At 44.0% G+C, this 25,530-nt stretch overlaps 1 protein-coding gene across 1 annotated transcript in view; it reads left to right on the top strand.

The window, feature by feature from the left end:
- Positions 1 to 25,530, top strand: part of SKAP2 (src kinase associated phosphoprotein 2) — an 846,051-nt gene that overhangs the window by 228,351 nt on the left and 592,170 nt on the right. Inside the window, exon 4 of the mRNA XM_069648220.1 lies at positions 4,890 to 5,000. Coding sequence (XP_069504321.1) covers positions 4,890 to 5,000 — 111 coding nt within the window. The remainder of the gene's footprint in view (positions 1 to 4,889; positions 5,001 to 25,530) is intronic.

The raw sequence follows: 25,530 nt of genomic DNA, 5'->3' as shown, positions 1-25,530 counted from the left end.
GGCAACCCTTCCTCTGTCTCCTCGTGTTCTACTGGAGCTTCGGCTGGGGTTTCAGGGGACAAACTGTACTCTTCAGGGCTGGCTGAAGGTGAGTCAGGATCCATTTTAAAGGTCTTTTTGGGAATCACACTGCCAAGACCTGGGATCAACCATGCCCTCCCGGTATGCATGCCTGCTGTTCATTGTATGAACCACCAAAGCACTGTCATGTAGTTTAAACAAAGATCTCTGCTATAGTCTCTCAACCTGATGAGCTGCCTCAAATGGCCTTAAACAGAGATCCCCTTGATGCATGCAATGTGACCACATCACAGAATAAAACATGGAGATAAAATGTCATGAAAAAACAACAGGAACAGGGAAACTCGGTGGAGGGGAGGTAGGGGATAACAAAGCAGAAGGGCAACATCCACCAGGAAAGAGCCAACAGGGTTGTGAACAGCAATGAAACCAGTGGGGCACGCTCCTGCAGGGCAAACTTTTGGAGAGGAAGTCAAAGTCTGAGGAGGAGTGGGCACAAATAGCCTAACAATTGTAGGCAGCAGTGAGGCCAGGAAATCATACAAGAAGCTGGCATCCAGGGAACATTCAAGCTGCATACCTCCACTCACATCATCCTTTTGCAGCGACCTTCCAGTCTCTGGGAATAGAGTGCAGGGCAGAGAGGGGCACAATGAAAGATTTTGCCCAGGCCCAGTCAGCAACCTGCCATGATGACCCCAATGTGGAATCTGCACCATTTTAGTGAAAAAGTGGGAAAGAGGTTCTAACGATCAGCTCTGTGAGGCATGTAGGCTGTGGTAAAATATGTTGCAAATAATGCATTTCAAAACATATTTGGTTAGTAACATTGGTTACAATGCCCGATCTATAGTAGCCCTTGCCACTAGCGGTGGCCTTGCCATTATCGCCAAAACTGATCTCCACCTAAGACTCACCCCGTCCGATAAACAAGACTCTTGTGGATCCCTCAAAGCTAAAATGGCCATCGCTAATGCCTAAACCCTGACCATCCATCTACTCTATAGACCTCCCGCTGCCCTAGGATCCTTTGAAGAAGACCTCACAACCCTCCTCACCGAAAAGCTAAAAAATACTACCCAAAGCATCCTCTTAGGTGACCTTAACCTGGGGTTCAAAGACCCTAAAGATCAACATGCCACAATCATAGCCGACACATTGGCTGAACTAGGGTTTGATCAAAAAATCACCCTACCAACACATAATAAAGGCAGGACCCTTGACTGGGTGGCAGACCACAACTGCTCTGTCTCTATCACTGACATCTCCCCTGGACATGGTCAGACCATCATCTCATTACCTTCGTCATGGAGCCCTAGCACCCACCTCCCAAAACAACCCACTAGCCCCTTCCATACCCACCAGAAACAAGAAAATCATCACAGCTGAAAAGCTTGTACCACTCATCCTCCGCACCCTCAACTCTCTCGCTGACCCGATGGCCCCTTCACCCTAGTCAACGAATAAAATAAAATAATGACCTCAGCACTCGACACTATTGCACCTCTGAAACTTAGGAAAAGTAAACCTAAAAATAACCTGAACACATGGTTCTCGCCACACCTTAAATCCCTCCAACTCGAGAAATGCAAGAGTGAACAAATATGGAAACACTCACCGACTGAGTCCAACAAAACCATCCTCACTAAAATATCCTTCATTTACAAGAAAGAAATAATACAGGCCAAACAAGACTCTTACAACCAAAGAATAGCCCAATCTAATTCCAACATAAAAGAACTGTTCACTATCCTGAAAGAATTGGAAACACCTATCCCTATCCCCGATATCTGCGTCAAGGACAAACCCTGGTGCACCAGTGTACAAAATGCCCTTTCTAACCAAGTGGCCACCCTACAAAACAAGATAGCCAACAAAAAAGAAAATGTACCCACCACTACCAACCCCCCCCCCCCGCTATACCCAAGGCCACTCGCAAACCTCCTCACCACTTCAGCTTCTCCAAAGTTACCACACTTGTGGTTGAAAAAGTTATTCTAACCCTGAAACCATCCAACTGCCAGGGAGATCCCGGCCCCTCGCAAATTATAAAAGATGCAGCCAGAGATCTCTCACCCTTCATCACCAAACTTATTAACTCCTCCTTTTCCAAAAGTATCATTCCTAATAACCTCAAAGTGTCCTGAATTCTCCCACTACTTAAAAAACAAACCATAGACCCCTCCATACCCACTAATTACAGACCCATCACCACCGTCCCATTCCTGCTCAAAATCCTAGACAAGATAGCCTACCTTCAAATACAGCAATACCTGGAACAAAACCACCTCCTGGGAGTCCGTCAATCCGGCTTCAGACCCCAACACGGAACCGAGACAGCTCTGATTGATCTCAAGGCACAAACTGATACCCTCAGAGACAATAGCAAGACAGCCATACTCCTCCTCCTGGACTTATCAGCTGCGTTTGATTTAGTCAATCATACCATTCTCTGCACCCACCTCAACACTGCAGCCCATTTTTCACAGGAAGCTATAGGCTGGATACAATCATTCCTCGGCAACAGGACCATGTGCGTTTTTTACCACATCTGCAGCGGCCGATCCCATCTCAATTACCTGCAGCATGCCCCAAGGATCTTGTGTCTCCCCACCTCTGTACAATATTTTCATGAAGCCCCTTTTCGATGATCTCGATGAGCTGGGTATCACCTACACTAAATATGCGGATGATACCCAGATCCTCATACCGCTGACGGGAGATTATGACAAGGATTTGGCCTTGGTGAACAGGGTGTACCTCATCATTCACCTCATCATTTCATTCAGGCATGGATGGCCTTGCATGGCCTATGCCTGAATGATGACAAGACTGAGCTCATCATCCTTGGCACAACCCCCAACATCAACAAAATAGGTTGCAACTATTCAAGTTTCTCCATTGACGGAAACATTATCAAGGTAGCCACGGAAGTAAAAACTTTAAATTTTTACCTAGACTCCACCCTTTCCTTTAAAAAACAGGTTGGCTCCATGGTCGCCTCCACAGCCTACACGTGCAAACCTAACAGAGCAGCCAAACCCTTCATCTCCCCTAACAGCTGCACAACCCTTGCCAGAGCCCTTATTCTATCGAAATTAGACTATTGTAACGCCCTCTACTTAGGAGCCAATAAATCCATCACAAACAAAATTCAAATCCTACAAAACAGCGCTCTCAGAGCGGCATTGAGCTTCCCCAAAAAAGAGCACATATCCGACCTTTGAAGAGCTCACAATTGGCTTTCGACCAAAGACAAAATTGCTCTGAAAATAGCATCACTCACTCACAAATGCCTCAACAACGCAGCTCCACAATACCTCACCGACAGATTCACTAGATACTCCTCCAACTGCCCCACCAGAACATCCAACTCCAATACCCTCATAGTGCCTTATATACAAATGCTCCAAAACTGGAGGTACTAGCTTCCAGGTAAAAGCCGCACAACACTGGAACTCCCTCCCTCCGACCCTAAGAGTTACCCAAACTTACCCACACTTCAGGCGCAACTACATCCAGTGGATCAAGGATAATGACCTCTAATACACCTTCTACACAACATCGATCCCCATGGTACCTTACCTATTTTGGTTATGTTCCACCACCGATGACCGATGGCAATTGACACACTCACGCTATTACTGTACTGGTATCTATGTATATATGACCTGCATTATCTGTAGATATAATCTGGATCCCCTGGATATTTGTCCATCTTTATTGTATATGGTTATACCCTACCATTGATGACACTTTACTCACCCATGCTATTACTGGTATACATGTATATATGACCTGCATTATTTGTAGATACAATGTGTATCCTCTGTATAAATGTCTCTCTATCTTGTATATTCCCTATTGTATATTACTGCACAGCAATGTAACCAAGCTAAAAATATCCTTACTGCCTTTCTGCGCCCTGATATCCTCGGATCCGGCGCGCAATATAAATATTAAAACAAACAAAACTAGTGTAGTAAATTATGAAACTGGCCACTCAGGCCAAAATATGTGTCAATTCTGTCCAGAAAAATGGGCCCAGCCTAGAATCATGAGCTTGCACTTGGGGCATTGTCCTACTGCTCTATAGTACCCCTCTATAGTACCTCACCATTGCGCGGTATGCTGTCGGCCAGGCAACCATTGTGAAATGAAAAGGCACCCTAACCAGGCAGTGCCACTGGCATCTCAATGCTCTCCTATGATTGCCTGCCATTTTTGGTAGAAATACCATCCATGTTGTCTAATAAATTCAAGCAAAAAAAATATACATTCTGTCTTTCATATATCTTTATGCAAACCCATGTGTCTGTGTACTGTACATACATTTACAAACATACACAAACTCCTACACGCCGTTTTTGTCCCAACCCGACAGAGTCCTGTGAGGCTAGAATGCATGTTTGTTGTTGATGGTTGGGCTCCACTTATGCTGCCAATTTGACCTGCTGTCAAAGCTGGACTTCTGAGACACTGGCGCTATTAATTATTGTCGTAAGGCTACCATTGTGAGCCCATTCTTATCTTGATGTATGTTTCCGAATGTTATCGTAAGCGTAACATTGCATTATTTCACCATAATAAACAAGTGGCCCATTACGTATCACACAAAAAAATGTCAAACTGCTTTTTTAGGCTTCCAGCTAGTTGATAATGTGTCCGTAATGACACCAGTGACGTGAATTGTTGGTTGTTTTGGTCTGTGTGCAGTACATTTAGCCAAGCAGTGAAAACATACCTATATCAACGATCTCCTGACTGCATTATGTTCATGTGACCGTTTTTATCAATCACCCGTAAGTGAGGAGTGGCGAATTGAAGGCGCTCTCTAATCTGTCCCCTGCCTTGTCTGTTTTGTGCAGGAGACTCTTCGGATCAGGGTGACGAGTACGATGGGATCTTCCCGGAGGCTCCCGACAACATCTCCCTGCCTTCTGAGCGCGGCGATAAGGACGACGAAGGGCCCGCCGACGGTACGCAGGTTTGGCCTTTGTGTACACACGTAGCAATTAAACCCGAACCGCAGTGATTGGGTCGGGGCGGCTTCCGTCGAGCGGCACGAGCGGCGCTCTAACCCCCCGCGAGGACCTCTGCGGGTCTCAAGAGCCCGCTCTAGTGGTCCTTCAGGCGCACTGTGGGCCTAGGTTATCTGCCTGTAAAGTGCAGACACTTAGATGGGAAGGTGCACTTTCATCTTGTCAACAGAGCCTCTTCAGATTATTTTCTTTGGCTTGTTGTTTTTAAATTGGGGAACACTAGTCCTTATCAGAAACGAACTGCAAATGCTTACTTAATTCATTATTTCTATTCTTTGGCGTGGCAAGGAAAAGGCGATTGTCTAACAACATGGAAATACCCGAAAAAAGTTGCAACGTGTTTCGAGTCCAAACAATTGTTTACAAATGAATAAACTGATATTTTTAGCGAGCCTACTAAAATAACCTGCGTCATTGTGTATTCATTGCGTAGCTTTTCCACACACAATTTATTTGTTTTCAGTTTGAATGGGTACCTTTTTTTGTGAAATCCAAAAGATCCACATGTGAGTAGTTTTTTTTACATTTGAATTAAATGTCAATGTGCGATTCTGCTGACCTTTGCATTATGCGTGGTCGACAATTCAATGTGTCTGTGTTTTGGTGCCGATATATTTTGTAACCTGCACAGCTTTAAATTTTACCGTTGGCTAACAAAATAATAATAATAATAATATAGCGCAACGAATCCTCAGGCATCTGAGCGCTGCTTATTATTACCCACGGTGCGTGGTGCTCATGGAGCGACCTCGGAAGGATGAAAGGGTGAGTTTGGCCCTGCCGGGATTCAAACCTGCGTCAGAAGGCTCTGCACAGATGTCAAAGGGAGAACTCTACTCGCTGTCCTATCGGACCAGCTAAAACATGTGTTAGTTGAGTGGTATGCTACAATGTCTGTAATCCTTCCCGTAAAGCACACATATTAAAATTGAAGTCACTGTTTTATTTACGAAACTCCATCTGAAAGTCAAGTCTGCATCTGTGTGGTGCTTTGATTTTCACATTCAGTGCTTTTCTGGGAGTAAAAGAAGAAGACTATTGCAGAGCACCTTGGTGCGATGGCAGTGAGTGAGTATATGTCCCCGTGGCAACCAGCATACACACATTGCACATCATGTAACCATGAACGGACCAATCATAGAGTGAGAACATCCCTAGGGGCAGATTCACAAAGACCTTTAGGCACATTTAGTCCCGCCCGGGGACAGCAGGATCTTTCTCTGTTCACAGTGCGTTGACTAGAAAATGGTGTTATCTAAGAAGAGAAAAGTGTGTTTAAGTAAATTCTGGTGTGAGGCATGAGAAGATGTGTAAGCAGGTGATGAATGGATGGAGATTGCTGTATTGTAATTGTGGAGGAAGGATAGCTCAGGGGCCACGCGTTTGTCTTAGAAGCAAGACAACGCAGCGCAACACAGGTTTGAATCCCGATCCCGTGCTTAGAAACCACTCGTTGCTATTAAGTGTGTTATAAAAGAACAATTATAATTATATATGTGTGGTATAGATGTGCAAGCAGCACCCGAGCGGCTCCAGAGGTGCTTGGGCTATCCTCAGAATATTGTGGGCATGGTTGGCCAACGCCAAGGACAAAAGTGCTGTGTATACAGTTTATATCTACATTTCTAGGTACACTCTTAGGAAGAGTAAAAAGTACTTTGCTGTTACTAATGGTTCACGTGGATCAAGGAGAGCAATTCTGATTTATTGACATATTATTGACAGTTCAGAGTACATATATTTCTCTTGCTTTCAGGAACTAAGGTCTTCACTTGGCTCATTTCTATATAAACATTCAACATTTGCAGGGGCACCAGTTTTTTTGTGTATGTGGGTGAAACTTGCTCGTGTACGAGATCTTGAAGGTGAAGGCCTACTTATAAAATTTGGAGAAAATATGTTAATACAATAGAACGGACGAATACTAACAAGGGGCGTGCTATCAATACAATGTGAACATGGTAGTTAAGATCACTGCGACCAATGAGAATGGGAGAACTGGAGAAATATTGAATTTGTATAGGTCTTGTCCAATCACATGTGGGGGGATGGATTGTAATAAAATATATGGCAGTGTTTTAACTATTGCAAAAATGTATATAAAGTGACATCTTATGTGGTTTGGTGAGACTCAGGTTAGTTTGACTCTACAGCGACATCTAGCTCCTCCCCAGATGATTGTACAATAAACTTGCTTTACATACAAAATGTGCCTCACTTCTTAAGTGGTGGGCCCGCTTTGAGTTAAGCTAATTATGGGCCCTCTCCTATACCTTCAATCCTTGTGTGTGTGTATTGTTTGCATTGCTTGCTCCTGCATTTGGCCATTGGCGACAGTCCATGGGAAAAAGCTTCTAGTTGAGACTCGATTTGTAAAACCTCTTTAAAGTTTCCCTTCTGTGGTAGTTCATTTAGCTTGAAATTATTTCACTCTTTGCTATTGTGGTACTCACATTCATTGTTGAGCACCCATGGCCATTTCCAGTGATTACCTTTAAAATCCTATCTTTCTTTTTTCACTTTGGCAGTAGCAGTGATGCATGACAAACATTGTATTTTTACCTCAAGAGAAGTGGGAGCCAAACAATACAGTGGTTGGTGAATGTTCAGTAAGAGAGTTCATTGTGTTTTGAAATATATTGATCTACAAGTTTATAACTCTTGTTTTGTTGGGGTATGTGACTGGCACCCCATCTGCCATTGGTATGGCCTTGTAGCCCTATGTATGGGTCTGGTAGTGCACCTGCGCGCAACCCTAGCTTTAGTTAGGCCATTGTCTAAACGTATAGTTCAAGGGTGTAGAAGGGGGATGCATGCGATAATGATGGGTTATCGGGGTGTCATGCAGAATGCATACTAAATTGATGTGTCAGCACAGTGTTGTGCACTGTGCCTGGGTCTCTGGCGCTGCATACTGTGTTTCCACGACCAATGCATGGATGTGTGGCAGAAGGAATTCTATCACAGTGATGGAGTTCATGCAACCAGAAAGCTTGAGCTTTGCTAGACACTCTCGTCCAGTTTAGTTGGCGGTATTTAGTGGCGTGTGCATGCCCTTCAGTGTGTGTGTGTCTGTGTGTGAAGATGCACTGCAGAGAACAAAAAGGCATGTCACAGAAGTTTCATAGAGCTGTCAGTGTGCGACCTTGCATCTCATAGGATTGTGGCCAGTGTTGGAAAGCCAGAGGGGTCCTTGGCTTAGTTAAGGCGTGTCCTGTCCATGCTAGTTATTGTAATCGCCTTTATCCGGTCCTGCCCTTTTAGATAACCTCACTTCCCATTCTGGCTCAGAAGGGCAAATATGAATTATGGAAACTGTAAAGTCCAAGCTTGCATAGTGATGCTGGTTAAATGCCCACAGCTGTATTCAGGGGACCCCAATGTCATGGCTCCTGCAGGTAGCAATGTTCCTTCTATATGCTCTGCACATTTCGTCTCCTGTAAGAGCATGTGCTGCTTATTAAATCCCATATAAATAGAGTGAAAAGGAAATGAAAGGTATTCATGCTCTTGCAAAGGAGGACTTCCTCGGTGGAGGGTGCACTGAGGCAGTAGGAAACCTCTATAGCATTGTCTTCCTCTGCAGAATGGCACAAAGTTGTCCATTTCATCTATGATCCATGAACGCAGTCTCTCGCTATTGTTAGTGGCATCTACCTTTTTGCCTTGATAGCAGCTCAGATCATTCCAACCAGACTTCCTTTGCGCATTACACAGCATTACAGTACCTGTGCGCTGAGAAATTCTGTTAAAGGGTTTTTATTTTTGCAACACAGTGTTCTGAGTTTGAGGCAAACATATTGTTCATCCGAATCTTGGACAAAATGACTATTCTCTCCCATACTCTACCAACATGATTCTTTTTACGTTGCAGTTTATTTAAGAATCCTTTATTCATTGATCTGGTACGTAAAATGGAAGCAATTGCATTTTGAACCCCAACCCTTGGCGCCATGCTTTAGAATCTCACTTACTGGAAACATCCTGACAAGCGCCAGATCCTATCGACCATCACATTGGTTATGGCGGTACTAACAAATATGCTGACTGGTGATGTACTAATTGAGCCCTTAGAAGGCATGATAAATAAGACATTCATGAGCAAGTCACATATTGCTATATTACTCATCTATGTCATACTGGACTTAATAACCTTCTGGACGATGGAAGACTATCCAACATTTGAAACTGGAAATTATTTTTTCATTCCATAAATCTTAATTAGTGCCTGATAAGTAAATGTTAACAGAATCCAGAGATGGAACTTACAGAACCATAGCGCACAAGTTCAGCGGTTAAAACCCAACTTTTGGAAACGAAGCCTGGCGCAAAACGCCCTGCTGCGTAGGATGCGCTGCATAAAACTCAGCACACCATGACGACCCAACGTGGTGTCAAGTCCGCGTTCTTGGATTTCAGAAATGTGCATGAAAGATACATTTCTTATATTGCCTCGTTGTAGGGACAGCACGCTCAAAAGGAAACTGTTAATGTGATCCCTAAGATCTATGTATTAGAGGAATCCATGTGGTAATAATATACTGGATGTCACTAAAGCTTTCAAGTTACTATAGCCTATATTGGTGAATTTCCTCAGAAACCCCGTTGTGGTACGTAATATGGGCATGGAGTTACGGAAAATCCAGCCTGGGTTATATATGAGCCTGAATTAAGTGTGTGTACCATAAATTAGCTATGCAGATTAATTTATGGGCCTGCAAGTTTCAGATCGACTTAAGAGTGAATAATGCTTTCTGCCACAACATGATGATCAAACTGTGCAGTTCCGCCTCTAAGTACAATTGCCGAATGGAAATATGCTTCCTGCAACACAGCACTCCACGCGCTCCGCCATCCAGATCATTCCCCTTGGAAACATAAATTGCTTTTATGAGGTATAAAATGATGTCTATGGCAGAGCAGGGATACGCCGAGTACACGTAGAAGTGATAAATATTCCAAGCAGTGATTCAGGATCGCAGTTTTTACACTCAAACCTAATGGAGAAATGGCACCAATAACAATCCAGCCCCTTTAAAGCCCAATATTGTAGGTATTTGTTAAAGATTAACCCTGCGTGTTTGTGTATGATAGAGAGAGACAGACATGTTTTAATAGGAAAATAGGCTAGGAAGGTATTGAGTAATATGTAGCTTACATGAAATCGCCAGGCTCCCAGCAGCACTAGGCACCTCTCTGAGAGTTCGAGCTAATTCCTTTTTGCCACCATAAAACAAGAAGCATACACGCACTGCGTTATTATGTATAATTCCCAATAATATTAGATACCATAGGTTATAGCAGAGATTGTTTCAAAATGGGCAATTGGCTGCAAAAATGGCTTCATATTATCCTGATAGAGCGGCTACAGTGACATGTAGTTGATGTGTTATTTATAAGACATAAAATGTAAGTTTCCAAAGTGGGCCCACGGTGTGTCATGCCCATTTAGATGTGCTATTCAGTACATACAGTGTGCATATGTGAACACACATATATATAGGCAGGGTAGAAAATATACTTTTCTGCTGAAATGTCAGTAGCTCTGTACTGCTAATGAGTTATTGCACACGTTACGCTAGCCAGAAGAATTGTATTACCTCATCTTTATTTAAATGAAAGGAGGGAATTTCGGAAGCGGGGTAAATCTGAAATCACACCCACCTTGGAAATGGGATCCATTTTCTATCTAGTTCATTTCTGCCGCGTGAATTCGCGGATCCATGCAGCTTTCTTGGGTGATCCGCTTTGGGGCATTGCCGTTCCAGCAGCAGCACCCTTACAGGAAGCATCCACTCAGAATATGTGGGCTGGATGCCGAGGAGTCCAGTGGGCTCTTACCACCGCGTGGCATACTTCTAGAGTGTCCACCCGTACTTTAATTCTAAAGGCTAGTTCCTCCGTTTTGTTTAATCATCACCCCAGCATCTTGTATCTAATTTCCACTCTTGCAAAAGCGTGAACATTTGTCAGAAACCGGTCCTGTGACCATGTATTCATTATAAAGCAATCATTATGCTCCGGCAGTGACGTAAGTGCATTAGCGCAGGTCACGGCGAGGTCTTCCGCCGGATCAGAATGCTGTTTTTGTCCTCGCGAGTCTTACCTTGTGGCAACATGCATTGTGATGGATTATAAACGGAGCTCATGCTAAGTATTTTTCATAATGCTAATGTCGCTCGCGGGGTACTTCGGGGGTCAGACCCCCTCGTCGTCTGCTATGTTCTTCAAGCCCGCCTTCCCCTTCTTTTAAAAAAATATGTCTTGCGCTCCTCCTCAGGTTCAAAAGTTCACTCGGTTCCCCAATGGGCACCTCATTTCCCAGTTATCCCCCCAAGCCATATGCGTTTTCTTTATGGTTTATTAGATACTGTAGGAGAGTAGCATAACTTATACCCTCCAATGAGATTCGAACACCCGTCCATGATGCCGGGGCTTGATGACTGGCAGCAATTAAAGCGCGACAAAAGGGGCCCGTGCAGTGATTTGTGAAGCAAAGAATAGGCACCGTGAAATGACAAAGAAATTGATAAATACAAATACTTGGCTCTCGATATCTGTGCCCTGGAGCGGCCCCGCGTGCGGCGCGTCGTACGTGCCCAGTAAATATATAAATAAAGAGATGTTCCAGCAGTCTTTCTTCCACATCATCGCGGGAAGCCTGATGGATCCCAAAGCCATGTGCTGCTGCACGCTAGCAGGCAGAGTTCACGCGCAGGTTAGCGTGAGCCGATGAAGGGTTAGATGGAGTTTTGATTTTCACACTGAACCTTGGCGCAGAAGATGAATGGAATTTCAATGGGGCTGAAGTGGCCGCCGCTTTGTCAGTGGAACAGATGGAGGTTCTGCAGCCTTGTTGCGCCATTAATAAAAGTATCTTTGAAAGGTGTGGTAGTTGCCTACACAAAAGAGTTGAGGGAATGGATTTTTGCAAACCGTGTATATTTGTTTCTGTGCGTTCTTATCGACCGCACGTTTTCACCAAAAAGCACACTTCCCAGCAGTAACAGAAACATTGCAGTATTGCATCTCTAGAGATTCGGTGGAAACAGCACAGCACCTCACCTGCTGTGCAAGTAGGAGAAGTGCCACCATCAGATGCAACAACAAACACAGAAGAATTGTGTCAGACAAATATGCTGTAAGGGGGGTGAGTGGTGTGGGCGAAGTAGCTATTCTGTACTGCCAGAATAGACTTCTATTACTGACACCAGCACATTCTTAAACATATTTATTTTATTTATTTATGAAAAAACCACACGGAAAGCATTGCATTTTTGGCTCAAAAACACACGCAGAATTTGCCATGGATAACAGAGTGGATGACAGAGTGAGACCAGATGTTGCAGGGGAAGGTGGAAACATAAACCAGGGCCGAGGATAGGACATAAAGACATAGGAACGGGATGGTGTTGAAAGAGCTGAATTAAAAATGGAGGGGTAACAGAAAAGTGTGGTAGGGTGCGCATGAAGTGTAGGAAGAGCATAGAGTGTTAGGAAAGAGGTTCTCCATAAAGAAGGAGAGCTTTGAGGTTGGATGTAAATAGTGGAAGAGTTGGAGTAGTATGGAGAGGTAGGACATTCCAGAGTGCGGGACGGGAGCGAGGAGCGCGGAAACGAGAGTGAGCACAGTGGGCTTGAGTTGTGGCAAGGAGGTAAGCTGAGGAGGATCTTAATGAGTGAGGAGGCGAGTAGGTAGTGAGATGAGCAGACAGGTAGAGAGGGGCAAGTCCATGGATAGTTTTGAAGAAGATGAGAAGAGGTTTATACTTAGCCCTTTGTTTCATAGATAGCCAGCCAATCTGGCACCAGGCAAAAGTGCTAGAAGTAAAGCAAGAAAGGTTGAAACGTGTGCAAAGCGCGAAGTTCAGGACTTTGTCCAGAGGTGAAAACACATAGTTGTAATGGCCCTAGAGGAGACTTGCAAGGGAGGAGATTAGCTGTTTAGCAGTATCGAAAGGAAGAAGTTGACAGATTTTTTGGATATTGAGGACATTGAGTCTGGCTGCAGTGGCATATTTGGAGATGAAGAGCGAGAAGTATGTTGGGTCGAAGATGACACCAAGGTTACGAGTGGAAGCAGAGTAAGGAAGGTAGTCAGGACTGAACACAGCAGATGGGGAGAGGAAGGGATGGCCTGTTTGGCTGGGAAGTAGAGAACTTCAGTCTTAGTGGAGTTGAGCATGAGCGAGTGAGGCACCATCCAATAATGGATGGCGGAGAGACAGTTTGACATTTTTGACAACAGCTCATCATATATGGAGCGCAAGGACATAAAGATCTGAGTGTCATCAGGGAAGAGTTGATAGGAAAAGCCATAAGAGATCAGGGTGTCAAGAGCTGAAGTATATAGAGTGAAGAGAAGTGGACCAAAGAAAGACCCTTGTGGAACTCCAACATTAAGTGGGGTGAGTGGGGAGGTAAGGCTGCTCCAAGACACTGGAAAGTGTCTAGGGGCAAGGTATGATGCAAAATAAGGAAGGGCCTTATCTCTGATGCCAAAGCGAGATAATGTCGAGAGAAGGTCAGAATGGTCGACAGTATCGAAGACAACAGAGAGGTCGAGAAGAATATGAATAGATAGAAGATGTGCATGCAGGGTGTAACAGATGAAGTTGCTGAAATTGAGGAGAGCTGTCTGTTAGGATATCAATGTTACATTTAAGCAACACATGTTATCAGTGTTATGGTTTGCATGCGCTTGGAATGTGGATCCTCATACTGGGGGTTCCAGGTTCCAGGCATCAGGAGAAGGAGAAAGGGAGACTGTGGACGGTGGTTGAAACCCTCCCGGGGGTCGTTGATTAACTGACTTAAGTAATAAAGAATATATTACTTTACAAGCCTGTGTTCTGGTGTCAGTGAAACGTAACAACTGGCGACGAGGATAAAGGATTTTGGAGACGACCCCCGGCTCAACATCAACTAAGAACACTACATCTACGATTCGGGAAAAGAGGAAGTAATCGGCCACGCTGCGATACGTTATCCAGGGCCACTACATAAGAAAAGAATCAGCTGGACACAGGTACCGACGATACTCCGGTCAAGTACAGAAAGTGACATTGTGCAAAGTAGTTTACTTTTGAAATACCTGCATGAGCATCCCAACGCCATTCCGCAACACACATCGTTAGCGTTCGGAATACAATATCAAGTGACGCAACTAAGACAACTGGAAAAAAGGACCCTACGGCGTAACGGACGCTGCAATCGACGTCCTCACGCAACGAAAGGAAACACATAGGCGGGGGGCGATTGTAAGTAAACTAACGAAAACAGAGCGATTCAGAGGAAACTCGTCGACTTGGCGAGATGAATGCAGAGTAGCGTCCTGCAGGACACTGGATGAGGGTGCGATTCAACAGACCAGAGGAACGATAGCACCACATCGTACAGGTTGGCGGGTGAGTCACATTACGCAAGTATTTACATGGTTGAATGGAGGGAAATTTGAAACCGTGCCACAGCATAGCATCCACAACGCAAGTATTTACATGGTTGAATTGAGGGAAATTTCAAACCGTACCACAGCATAGTATCCACAAGTACTGGTACAAGTATACAATGGCAAATGTTCCGGCCCCAGTATTCTTCCTGTCTTCACCTGGAGAACCTAGAGTACGATGGACAGATTGGAAGGAAGGCTTCCATAAATATGCGTTAGCAGTATTTGGCCCTAATTATTCCAATGAAAGGAAAGAAGCCTTATTGTTTCATTGTCTAGGAACAGCAGGCCAGGAAGTGTTAAGGAAATTACCAGAGCCTACAGACACACCAGACACAGGCCCATATGAGAAGGCACTAGCCAAGTTGGACAAACATTACAAAGTAGAGGAGAACATTATTTTAGAGAGATACAAATTCGCCACCAGGGAACAAAAGAATGGAGAGAACATAGAAGACTTTATCACAGCTCTGAGGGGTTTAGCAGTGAAGTGTAGATTTACTCACTGTCAAGAAGAACATATACGGGATCAATTAATGATTAAATGCAACAATGACAATATTAGGAAAGAGCTTTGGAAGGAGAAGGACCCTACATTGGATAGAGCAATAGAGATTGCAAAGATGGTGGAACACACTGATAAATGTATAAAGTTACTCCAAGCAGACAATCAGATGAACATAGAGAAACCCAAGTTGGAAGAAACAGAGGGTGCAGTTCAGAAAGTATCAAAAGTTAAGGCGAGGATGGGCTCAAGCTTTTCTAAAAGACAGTTACAGCATGAGAAAAAAGGCGAGGATCGACAGGAGATCAGACCTCCAGCGGGGAAAAGTTGGAATCGCCAAGGGTTGGTCAAAGACAATAGGAATTTTTCCAGAGAGGCTAACTTTTCCAGATGTCCAAAACAGGCAGCGACAAATAGAGATGCCCCAACAAGAAGGTGCTTCCGGTGTGGGAGTTTCTCACATGTAGCATCGGACAAGGAGTGTTTTGCAACACATGTCATATGCAACAATTGTGGTATACGTGGACACATCGCTAGATGTTGTAGAAATGTTAATTCCAATTCAGGTCAAGTTTTCGATGTCAGTGTAAATAATGAGGAGGATGATTATATTGAGAATGGTAGAGAGGTAGTATTCATGGTGAATGCCATTGATGGGCAAGTGAAGAAGAAAAAGCCATATGCCATGGTGTTGGTTAATGGGATACAAATATTGATGCTTATGGATAGTGGGGCGGATTACACATTAATAGGAGTACAGGTATGGAAAGAGAGATTTAATTGCTGTACCTTGAGAGAAAACAAAATTAAGGTGAATGCATATGGTGACAAACCAATAGAGATCATAGGATACTTTGATGCCAAACTGCAGTTTAAAGATAGAGAAGCCACCACCACTATTTATGTTGCCAACAAAGGGGGAGAGTTATTATCGTGGAGTGATCAAGCTGAACTAAAAATCAGACTTGAAGCAAGTCATCCTGAACAGGTCTTAACAGTGAATGGTGAGAGCGTGATTGAAAAAGGAAATAAGCTTGGATGTATGAAGGGATTTGTTCACAAAATACGATTAAAAAAAGTGGCGGTTCCCAAGATCGCGAAATTGCGCACCATTCCCCTGGCACTTAAGGAGGGTGTAGAAAGTGAATTAAAAAAAATGGAGGATGAAGGGGTTATTGAAAGAATTGAATCCTCAGAATGGGTGAGTCCCATAGTGGTAGTTCGGAAAGCCTCTGGGTCCTTGAGAATATGCATTGACTTGAGACACCTTAACAGTATGGTGGTGGCAGATAGGTTTCCACTACCCAGGATAGATGATCTACTGGTGGGTGTCTCTGGATCTAAAATATTTTCAATTTTGGATCTCAAGTCAGCTTACCACCAAATTGAGTTGCATCCAGATTCCAGAGATTTAACAGCATTTATTACCCCTAATGGTTTATTTAGGTGTGTACGAATGCCGTTTGGTTTGGTGTCGGCGGCGAGTGTATTTCAGAGTATTATGTACAAATTACTAGGTGGAGAGAAAGGAGTGATGTACTACCAAGATGATGTTCTAGTTTGTGGCAGTGACGAGGAGGAACATGACAGACGGTTAAAAAGGGTGTTAAACATATTAGGAGAAGCCGGTTTAACTATAGCATCAGAAAAGAGTACATTCAAAGCAAGTAAAGTGGTTTATTTAGGTCACGAAATCACTGCTGAGGGAGTCAAACCTAAAGAGGAGGCCATTGAAGCAATAAGGAAAATGGAAGATCCCAAATCCAAAGCAGAAGTGTTGTCGTTTTTGGGGTTAGTCGAATTCTATGGCAAATTCATCAAGAATTTGTCAGACATGTCAAGACACATGAGAAAGCTCACGCGCAAAGGTGTGATATTTAAATGGAGTGAAGATTGTAAGTTTGAGTTTGAAATGATAAAAAAGGCCATAATTAATGCTCCCATTCTAAAGACATTTGAAGAAGGGAAACGCACACTACTTTTCGTAGATGCCAGTGACTATGGAATAGGTGCAGTTCTTATGCAAGAAGATTCAGAGGGGCTGCATACTATAGCGTTTGCCTCAAGGTCACTGAAAGATCCTGAAGTCAGATATTCAGTGGTGGAGAAAGAGGCTCTTGCTTGCATTTGGGGTGTTGAGAAATTCAAAAGGTTTCTTTGGGGAAGAAAATTTGAGATTTGTACTGATCACAAACCGTTAGTTGGTATCTTTACCAAGGGTGGACTGGAAGGTGTATCAAGACGCATAATGAAGTGGGTAACAGCCCTTCAAGGTTTGCAATTTACCATGATTCACATTAGCGGTGAAGTTAATGTCGTGGCAGATGCCTTGTCAAGATCTGTTCATAGAGATGGTCACATCAGGTTAGAACAATCAGATCAGGAAGAAACATTTGAAATTTTTCAGGTGCATGAGTCCTTAAAAAAAGGTGAGTGGGATAAAGCGTGTAGTGAAGATTCTATATATCAGAAAGTATTAACATTAGTGGGAGAAAATGGAGTAATGAATTACAAAGGTGATATGGGTGGATTTGCCAGAGTTAAAGGAGATTTATGGATCAATGATAAGTATCTATATAGAGGGCATCAGATGATAGTCCCTCAGGGAATGAGGAGACAAGTAGTAGAACTAGCCCATGAAGGACATTTAGGTATAGCTAGGACCAAAGGTATAATAAGAGCTGAGTTCTGGTGGCCTGGAATTGACAAAGAGATTGAAGAGCAGGTCAAGGAGTGCACAGAGTGTCTGGAGGGAAACAAAGGCTTGAGAATACAAAAAGTACCCATGGTTATTAGGGAAACACCGAGGGTACCATGGGACGAGATTGCAATAGATTTATTGGGACCATTTAATATAGGAGGGACCCGAGACAGTTATTTGATGGTGGTCATAGATCTATTGTCCAAATGGCCAGAGATTTGTTTACTTAAAGATATTTCTAGCAGCAGTGTTACTAGATTCCTAGAACAACTGTTTTGGAGAGAAGGTTTTCCGAGGAAATGTTTGTCGGACAATGGATCTCAATTGACATCCAAGGAGTTTAGAGAATTTTTAGATAAGAATGGTATTGAACAAGTAAACACTTCTCTCTATCATCCCCAAAGTAATGGATGTGTTGAACGCTTCAATAGGACGTTGATGGAAGCCATAAGAATTGCAGTAGCAACTGGTGGGGATTGGTTCAGGACGGCAATGGAAAGGACATTCCAGTATAGAATAACGCCTCATAGTGTTACAGGATTGACGCCATTTGAGATGTTGAGAGGTAGGAAACCCAATTCCCATTTATGTCCTGGATGGATGGGAAAATCCAGGATGGTTGAAGTGGATGTGGGAAGAGTGAGGAGTAGAATGTTTGAGGCAGGAGTTAAATCCAAGGTAAGGTATGATCTAAAAAACTGTTGCAAAGAATTTAAGATTAATGAAGGTGATTGGATCAAAATTAAGCTACCCATCAAAGTACGCAAAGGAGCATCCTTGTATTCTGAGCCCAAACAAGTGGTAAAAGATTTAGGTTCATCGGTATTAGTTAGAGGTGGAGGTATTTGGAACAAGGAGAGAGTAGCAATTATCAAGTGCTCCAAAGGAAGAGAGTGACATATACACATAAGGTTTCTGGCATTACCACCACTGTTGACATATAATTCCAACTGCACAATGTGTTAAGATATTGTAAAAAAAAAAAAAAAAAAAAAAAAAAAAGAGGCTGGAGTTAATTTATCTTAGGCTTCTGATACCTGTACAGCAATACTCGAAATAGGTTATATTTGAAGATTTTACTATAGTTAAATTAATAACATTAGTTCAGACATTAGAGGTATATTTATTCTTTTCAAATGTTAGAAAGGAAGGAGGTGTTAGGATATCAATGTTACATTTAAGCAACACATGTTATCAGTGTTATGGTTTGCATGCGCTTGGAATGTGGATCCTCATACTGGGGGTTCCAGGTTCCAGGCATCAGGAGAAGGAGAAAGGGAGACTGTGGACGGTGGTTGAAACCCTCCCGGGGGTCGTTGATTAACTGACTTAAGTAATAAAGAATATATTACTTTACAAGCCTGTGTTCTGGTGTCAGTGAAACGTAGAATTCAGAGGTTGAAAGCTAAATTTAAGAGGGGTGCAGAGGTTGTGAGTATCAAGGAACTCAGTCAGTCGTTTGAATACTCGCTGTCATATTTTGGAATAGTGTGGTACAAGAGAGACAGGGTGAAAGTTGGCAGGACATTTCAGATCTAGATTTCTTAAGGAGAGGGATGACAGTAGCTGTCTTATAGGATGAGGGAAAAGTAGAAGTGTCAAGAGAGGAGTTGAAGAGGGAAGTAAGATGTGAAGCAACACTGGGAGCTATGTGCTTCACAGTGAGCAGGAACACAGTGGGGGCACAGGAAGGGGTACAGGAAGGGTTACTTTGAGGAGTAGGGCTTGAATCTCGTCAAGGGTGACATACTAGCAGGAGAGGAAAGGAAAGGGATATTCTTATGTTTTTGATTTCTATCATGATTCATTGGAGAAAAAATAATTGTATTGTATAAACATGCATTAAATTGTACCATTGACCTGTTTCAGACAGAAAAACAGAAACGTAGCCAATGACTATAAGATTCAAAGCAGGAAGATGCTACAAAAACAGAAACATGTTTAAATGCTGCATATTTACGATCACATTTAATTAAGTTCTTTGCTTAAGACGAAGGTCTATGACTAAGGTTATAATAGGGCGGAGTCAAGACTGGAAATTGGCAATGTAATAGACAATAAATAGACTGCAGTCACCATTCATCTCCACATGAATGCATCACACCAAGCAGCAAAGACTTATTCAGCCATCCCTGCCTAAAAACCATTTGGTAACATTGGGCTGCTCCAAAGGGTGTGCATATCTGAACAAATGCAACATGGTTTTTGCAGCCTATAGAAGAAATAATATACCTATTTATCATAGCTAGAGTCATCTTACAAGTCAGATAAACTATGCTGGCTCCTAATAAAGACACCAAACAAGTCTCTGTATAGGCGCACAGACACACACGTGTAAAATAATGTTCTGTAATACATCAAGTACAAACTCAACCTGTGCAGCTCTTAAAACGCCAGTTCACCAAACCATTGTCCATGCCCTGGGTTTCATAAAGTGCAAACAGGCTATACAGACATAGGGTACAATTTTATAGATACAATTAGAAGGATAGACTTGTAGGGGTACACTACTTGGAAGGGCATGGAAAGAGGGTTTGCATAGGGTTAAGGGAAGGAGACATAGCTTAGGATGGGAAAGGCATCCCCATTCTTGATTAATTTATTGCCGGATCCACAGCTGTGCTCCACCTGAAGCGTATTCCTATGAGTTTAAAACAATCTGCCTTTGTTGAGTTTCTGGGTCTGCCTGACTGATTTTCTCCTTTTCCTTCTCCTGCTATGAGAGGTGAAGCTGGATGTGTTTCCTTGTAACACCTCCCGCCAAAAAGATCCCAAAGAAGGCAGTTTTTAAGCAACTAGTGACATCTTTTTAACATCGTTTCCTACTGTAATCCCCAACAATAGAGGCGTTGCCATTGAGGGCCTAGGCGGGGCTATAGCCCCAGATCTTTTTTCTGTAGTTTAGGGGCTACAACCAAAAGGCTAGCTAGCCTCGAGTCCCGACATTAACTTAGCCCCATATCTTTCCAAACCTAGCAACACCCACGATAAGACCCTAAAGGCGGCAACGTATTAAACAACACCTCCCTGATGTTCCTGACATTTTCTCTGGCAGGGAACCCGCTTTACAGGCAACTAGATGTATGATTATTATGCGTTTCTACACGTCACATTACTGTCACTGACTTTGATTTACAATATATTTAAGTAGGATACAATCAGAAAATATCTAGCCACAAAATACACACAGGGGATCGACTGCATAAACAAATAGTAGCCATCAGCTTGGCAGTGTTGGGTGGGCGGGCCTGACACTGACGAAAAAAGGCATTTAGAAGGGTAACAGGAGGGGAGGGGTACATACAAATATTCATGGTATTTTGGTGAAGGGTTGGTTCTAATCACATCAGCACAGGCTGAAACATTTGTGTTTTTATACAACAAATACAATTGAAAACAATTGATAACCTAGCAGGGATTGTCACTCCAGCCAGACCTTACATACAGACATGTGCACGTACACCCATGATCAGGACAGGTCACAAAAACTGTAGATCTCACAGGTTTGTCTTTTATGCCACAAATATTGTAGAATACAATAAAAAAGCAGGCAGGTTCGCTCTCTCCAAACTCTTTAGCCCAGTCACAGGACAAGTCGCAAACTTCACAAAACATCACAGGCATAGCCGGACTTCAAAAGCATCCTAAAACCTTGCACCTATTATATACACTGCAAACATAGCGTTGCATGACAAAATGAAGGACATCAGGTCACAGTAAAGCAAAACATGTGAAGTACTTGCTCTCTGTTTCTTTCTCTCTCTCTATGCCTCACTGTCTCTGTCTCTTTCTCTAGCAAATGCATTGTAAACATTGTGCAACAAGCATGAAGGATTGGCATGGGAAGGGAAAGGTAGCTGCCTGGGAACTCCCCTCATTGGCCCAAGTGCCTTGCTAGAGATCCTATGAGTTATGGACCTTTAGTTTGAAACAAAATGCACACGAAAAACACAGGTCGCCATTTCTCTCTTCGTAGTGTACAAACTGGCAGCAGAGAGGAGTCTGATGCCTCACAATAACTTGTACAGTTGCTGTGGCCCATGGGACCTCCTGTCATGATCTCTGCTTCCAAAAGGTCAGGGTTTTCCCAACTCCCTTGGAAGCAGATCCATAACCCAGGTTCCGAGTGCCAACCAGTCCCAATTGGGACCTTTTGGACCCAGTCCTGGTGCCAGTGGCACCAGGCTCATAAATATGCCCAGTCCCAGCGCTGGAAGCGCCGGGCTCATAATGCTTGGGTGGACTTACCTGCAGCAGACCATGCTGCTTACTTGCCTGCCAGTTGAGCCTCTGATCCTCTTCTGTTTGGAACTACTTTTCCTGTAGGGTGGGACAGGAGCCACTCCCTAGATTCAGAACACTGGAACTCTTCTGGAAAGCAGGAACTCTTTTCTTACCTAGGCGTGGCTGTGGAAGGAGACACCTAAGCACTACAGGAGGCTATTTAAACCACACCCGATGGATGAATCTTGCTTTGCGTTATTCTGCATCCTCTGCAGCAGAACGCTCATCGTGTCTTCTGCATCTGATCCTGGGCCTAAGGAAAAAGGCTTACCATCCTGAATCCAGTCTTCAGCAACACCTATAAAGACAAGAAAGAACAGGTTAGCATTACGGTCTTCAGTGACAGCTCTTCACTTACCTGGTCCATCGGCTGTCACCAACGCCTCACGGTGCATTCCGGCATCTGAAAGACAAAGGCTTACCTACTCTTCGTGCGCTCCGGAGGTCTTCACACTGCATTCCGGCATCTGAAAGACAAAAGCTTACCAACTCTTCGCACGCTCCGGAGGCCTTCGGCGCTGCATCCCGCATCTGAAAGACAAAACAAGGTGCGTTTAAAGACATTGGGGAACTTTAATACTCACGTGCCATTACTCCTTTCCACATCTAACCCAGTGGGTATTCCGGCACCCTGCAGCCGCTCCGAACTTGTACCTGCAAAATAAAAAGACAGTTAGAGCGCATCGTGAAGCAGGCAACAAGCGCTTACTTACGTGCTTTCAGGCGCTTCTATTCATCACACGGGCTCCATCTTCAACTCACTTCAGCCCGTCATCCGCCATCGCCGGAACCCTGCAAAACAAGAAACATCATTACTAAAGACTTTAAAGACATTAGAATTACTCGAAACTTACCGTTCGTGCAGTAAACGACGGACAGCAGTCCTCTGAAGTCAAGAGGCCTGCTCCCCTTATCCAGTGAAGAAACTGGTTACAGCACCCTGCCCCGAGGCAGATGGAGAGCACGGCGTTCACTTACCTAAGGTGAGAGCGTTAACCTTTGGGGTTCTACAGGAGAAGAGAAAGGGAAGAAGAGAGAGACATTCAATAACCCAGTTCCTTAATCCCATATTTTCTATCTGCAGACATCTTACCCTTCAAGTCAGACATACAGTGCACAGAGGTCCAGCCCAAAGAGCCAGCCGTGTGTTGCACATCACCTTTGAAGATACGGTATACGCCCAGTCAAGACCGGCGCCTCTACGGGAATCAGGTGAGCGTTACAGAACGCAAAGCCTACCACAAAACTCCCGTCCAGGCGCTATGGAAACCTCGGATACCGACCAGCTAGCCCAGTTACTTGGGGAACTAAGGGCAGAAGTGCATGCAGCCCGTCAGGAAACGAACGCTCTAAGAAGGGAACTGATTATTTCCAAGGAGCGAACAGATGATCTCGCTAGACAATTGCTACAGTCACAAGCCGGACAGACCCCGTTACCCGCATCTGGGGGAAATCTTCCTTCTACATCCTCTATGAATCCAGTGCAGATCAACCTACCTGGGAATGTACCTCTGGCTCCGCCCGAACGATTTTCTGGTGACCCAAAGAGGTTTGCAGTATTTATCAATCAGTGCCGGTTGCATTTCTTATGCCGGCCAGCAGCCTTTCCAACTGATCAAGCTAAAGTAGCTTTCGTGCTTTCGTACCTTAGTGGCAATGCGGCAGACTGGTCGATCCCTCTAGTAAATCAAGATGATCCGGTCCTCCATGATTTTCAAGCTTTTCAGCTCAGTATGGAAAAACTGTTCGCAAGACATTCACAGGGGCAGGCCTTGGACAATGAGCTTCTTTCGTTGCGACAAGGTAATCAAGACCTTTTGGCTTATATTGCGTCTTTCAACAGACTGATAGTGGAAACTCAATGGCCTGAGGACAAAAGGATTACGCTGTTTTATAGACGTCTACGTGGAGAGCTCAAAGATGTGTTAGCCCAAGTAGTGAATCCCCCACAAGATTGTTCGGACTATATAGACTTAGTCGTTCAAATAGATCACAGACTGCAGAACAGGAAGGCCGTTCGTTCCAAGTTTGATGCTCGAGTATTTTCCAAACCGCCAACTCCTTCCAAAGGAGTAGACTCCGGGGAACCCATGCAAATAGGGGGTCTGAAAGGTCCTCTAACACAAAAGGAGCGGGAAAGGAGAAAACAGTTGCAATTATGTCTCTATTGCGGAAACTCAGGGCACTTTCTTCGAGACTGTCCGGTGAAACCTGCCAAGAAGGCAGTAGGAGCTGCAGTTACCAAAGTTACAAACTCTGAGCAGGGAAACAACCTCGCCCGACAAGAATAGAGGTCCTCTTGCCGAGCGTGAAAACCAGTTCCGTGACCTCGCATTTCGTGATACCTATGGTCCTCATTAGCCCTGATAATCCGGATCGATTACATGCAATTGAAGCTTACGTCGACAGCGGTGCCATCGGCAATTATGTGGATCATGAAATGGTTTTGAGGATGAATCTAACTCTTTGTCCCAAGGCTGTAAAGGACGTCATTACTACGGTGGATGGTACGGAGATAGCCTCCGGGCCAGTAACGCATACCACTCAAGAGGTGACGCTAGTAAGTCAAGATGGACACCATGAGAAGATCGTGTTCGATGTGATCAAGGCCCCGCAGTTTCAGATTATTCTAGGAATACCTTGGTTAGAGAAACACAATCCTCTGATCGATTGGCGAGCAAGAACGGTCCAGTTTCCAGAATGTGTCTCTACTTGTCACCCTCCACCTGGTGTTGCACTGGCAGCAATTTCTTCAGAGACTCCCCAGTTACCTCCCGAATACCTAGAATACCAAGATGTTTTCCGGAAGGATCAGGCTAACTCTCTACCTCCTCATAGGTCTTATGACTGCCAGATAGACCTGATACCTGGATCTACTCCTCCTTGTAGTAGAATTTATGCCCTCACCGAGCCTGAGAACCTTCACCTTCGACAATACCTGGATCAATACCTGGAAAATGGGTTTATTCGTCCTTCCAAGTCCCCTGCTTCTTCAGCTTTGTTCTTCGTTCCAAAAAAGGAAGGAGACCTTAGAACTTGTATAGATTATCCCTCCCTGAACCAGATCACCGTTAAGAATAGATATCCGTTACCTTTGATCCCTGAACTCCTGGACCAAGTCAGAAAAGCATGCATATATACAAAGCTGGATCTTAGAGGAGCTTACCACTTGGTACGAGTAAAAGAGGGCGATGAATGGAAGACGGCCTTCCGCACCAAGTATGGGCTATTTGAATATCAGGTCATGCCCTTCGGACTTTGCAATGCCCCGGCCGCCTTTCAATATTTTATGAACGATGTCCTCAGAGAGCTCATAGATGTGTGTGTTGTTGTTTACATTGACGACATCCTCGTTTATTCTTCATCGGAATCTGAACATCGGAAACACGTGAAAATGGTCCTCGAAAGATTGCGTCAACACAAACTTTTCGCTAAGTTGGAAAAATGTGTTTTCAACGTGACTGAAGTTGAATTCTTGGGATTCATATTATCACCTGGCGGAGTGCGTATGGATTCAAAGAAGGTCGGT

This window comes from Ambystoma mexicanum, chromosome 2q (assembly GCF_040938575.1).
Source record: "Ambystoma mexicanum isolate Mex_15411 chromosome 2q, UKY_AmexF1_1, whole genome shotgun sequence".
Classification (NCBI taxonomy): Eukaryota; Metazoa; Chordata; class Amphibia; order Caudata; family Ambystomatidae; genus Ambystoma; species Ambystoma mexicanum.
This window is presented reverse-complemented; position numbering and strand designations above follow the sequence as displayed.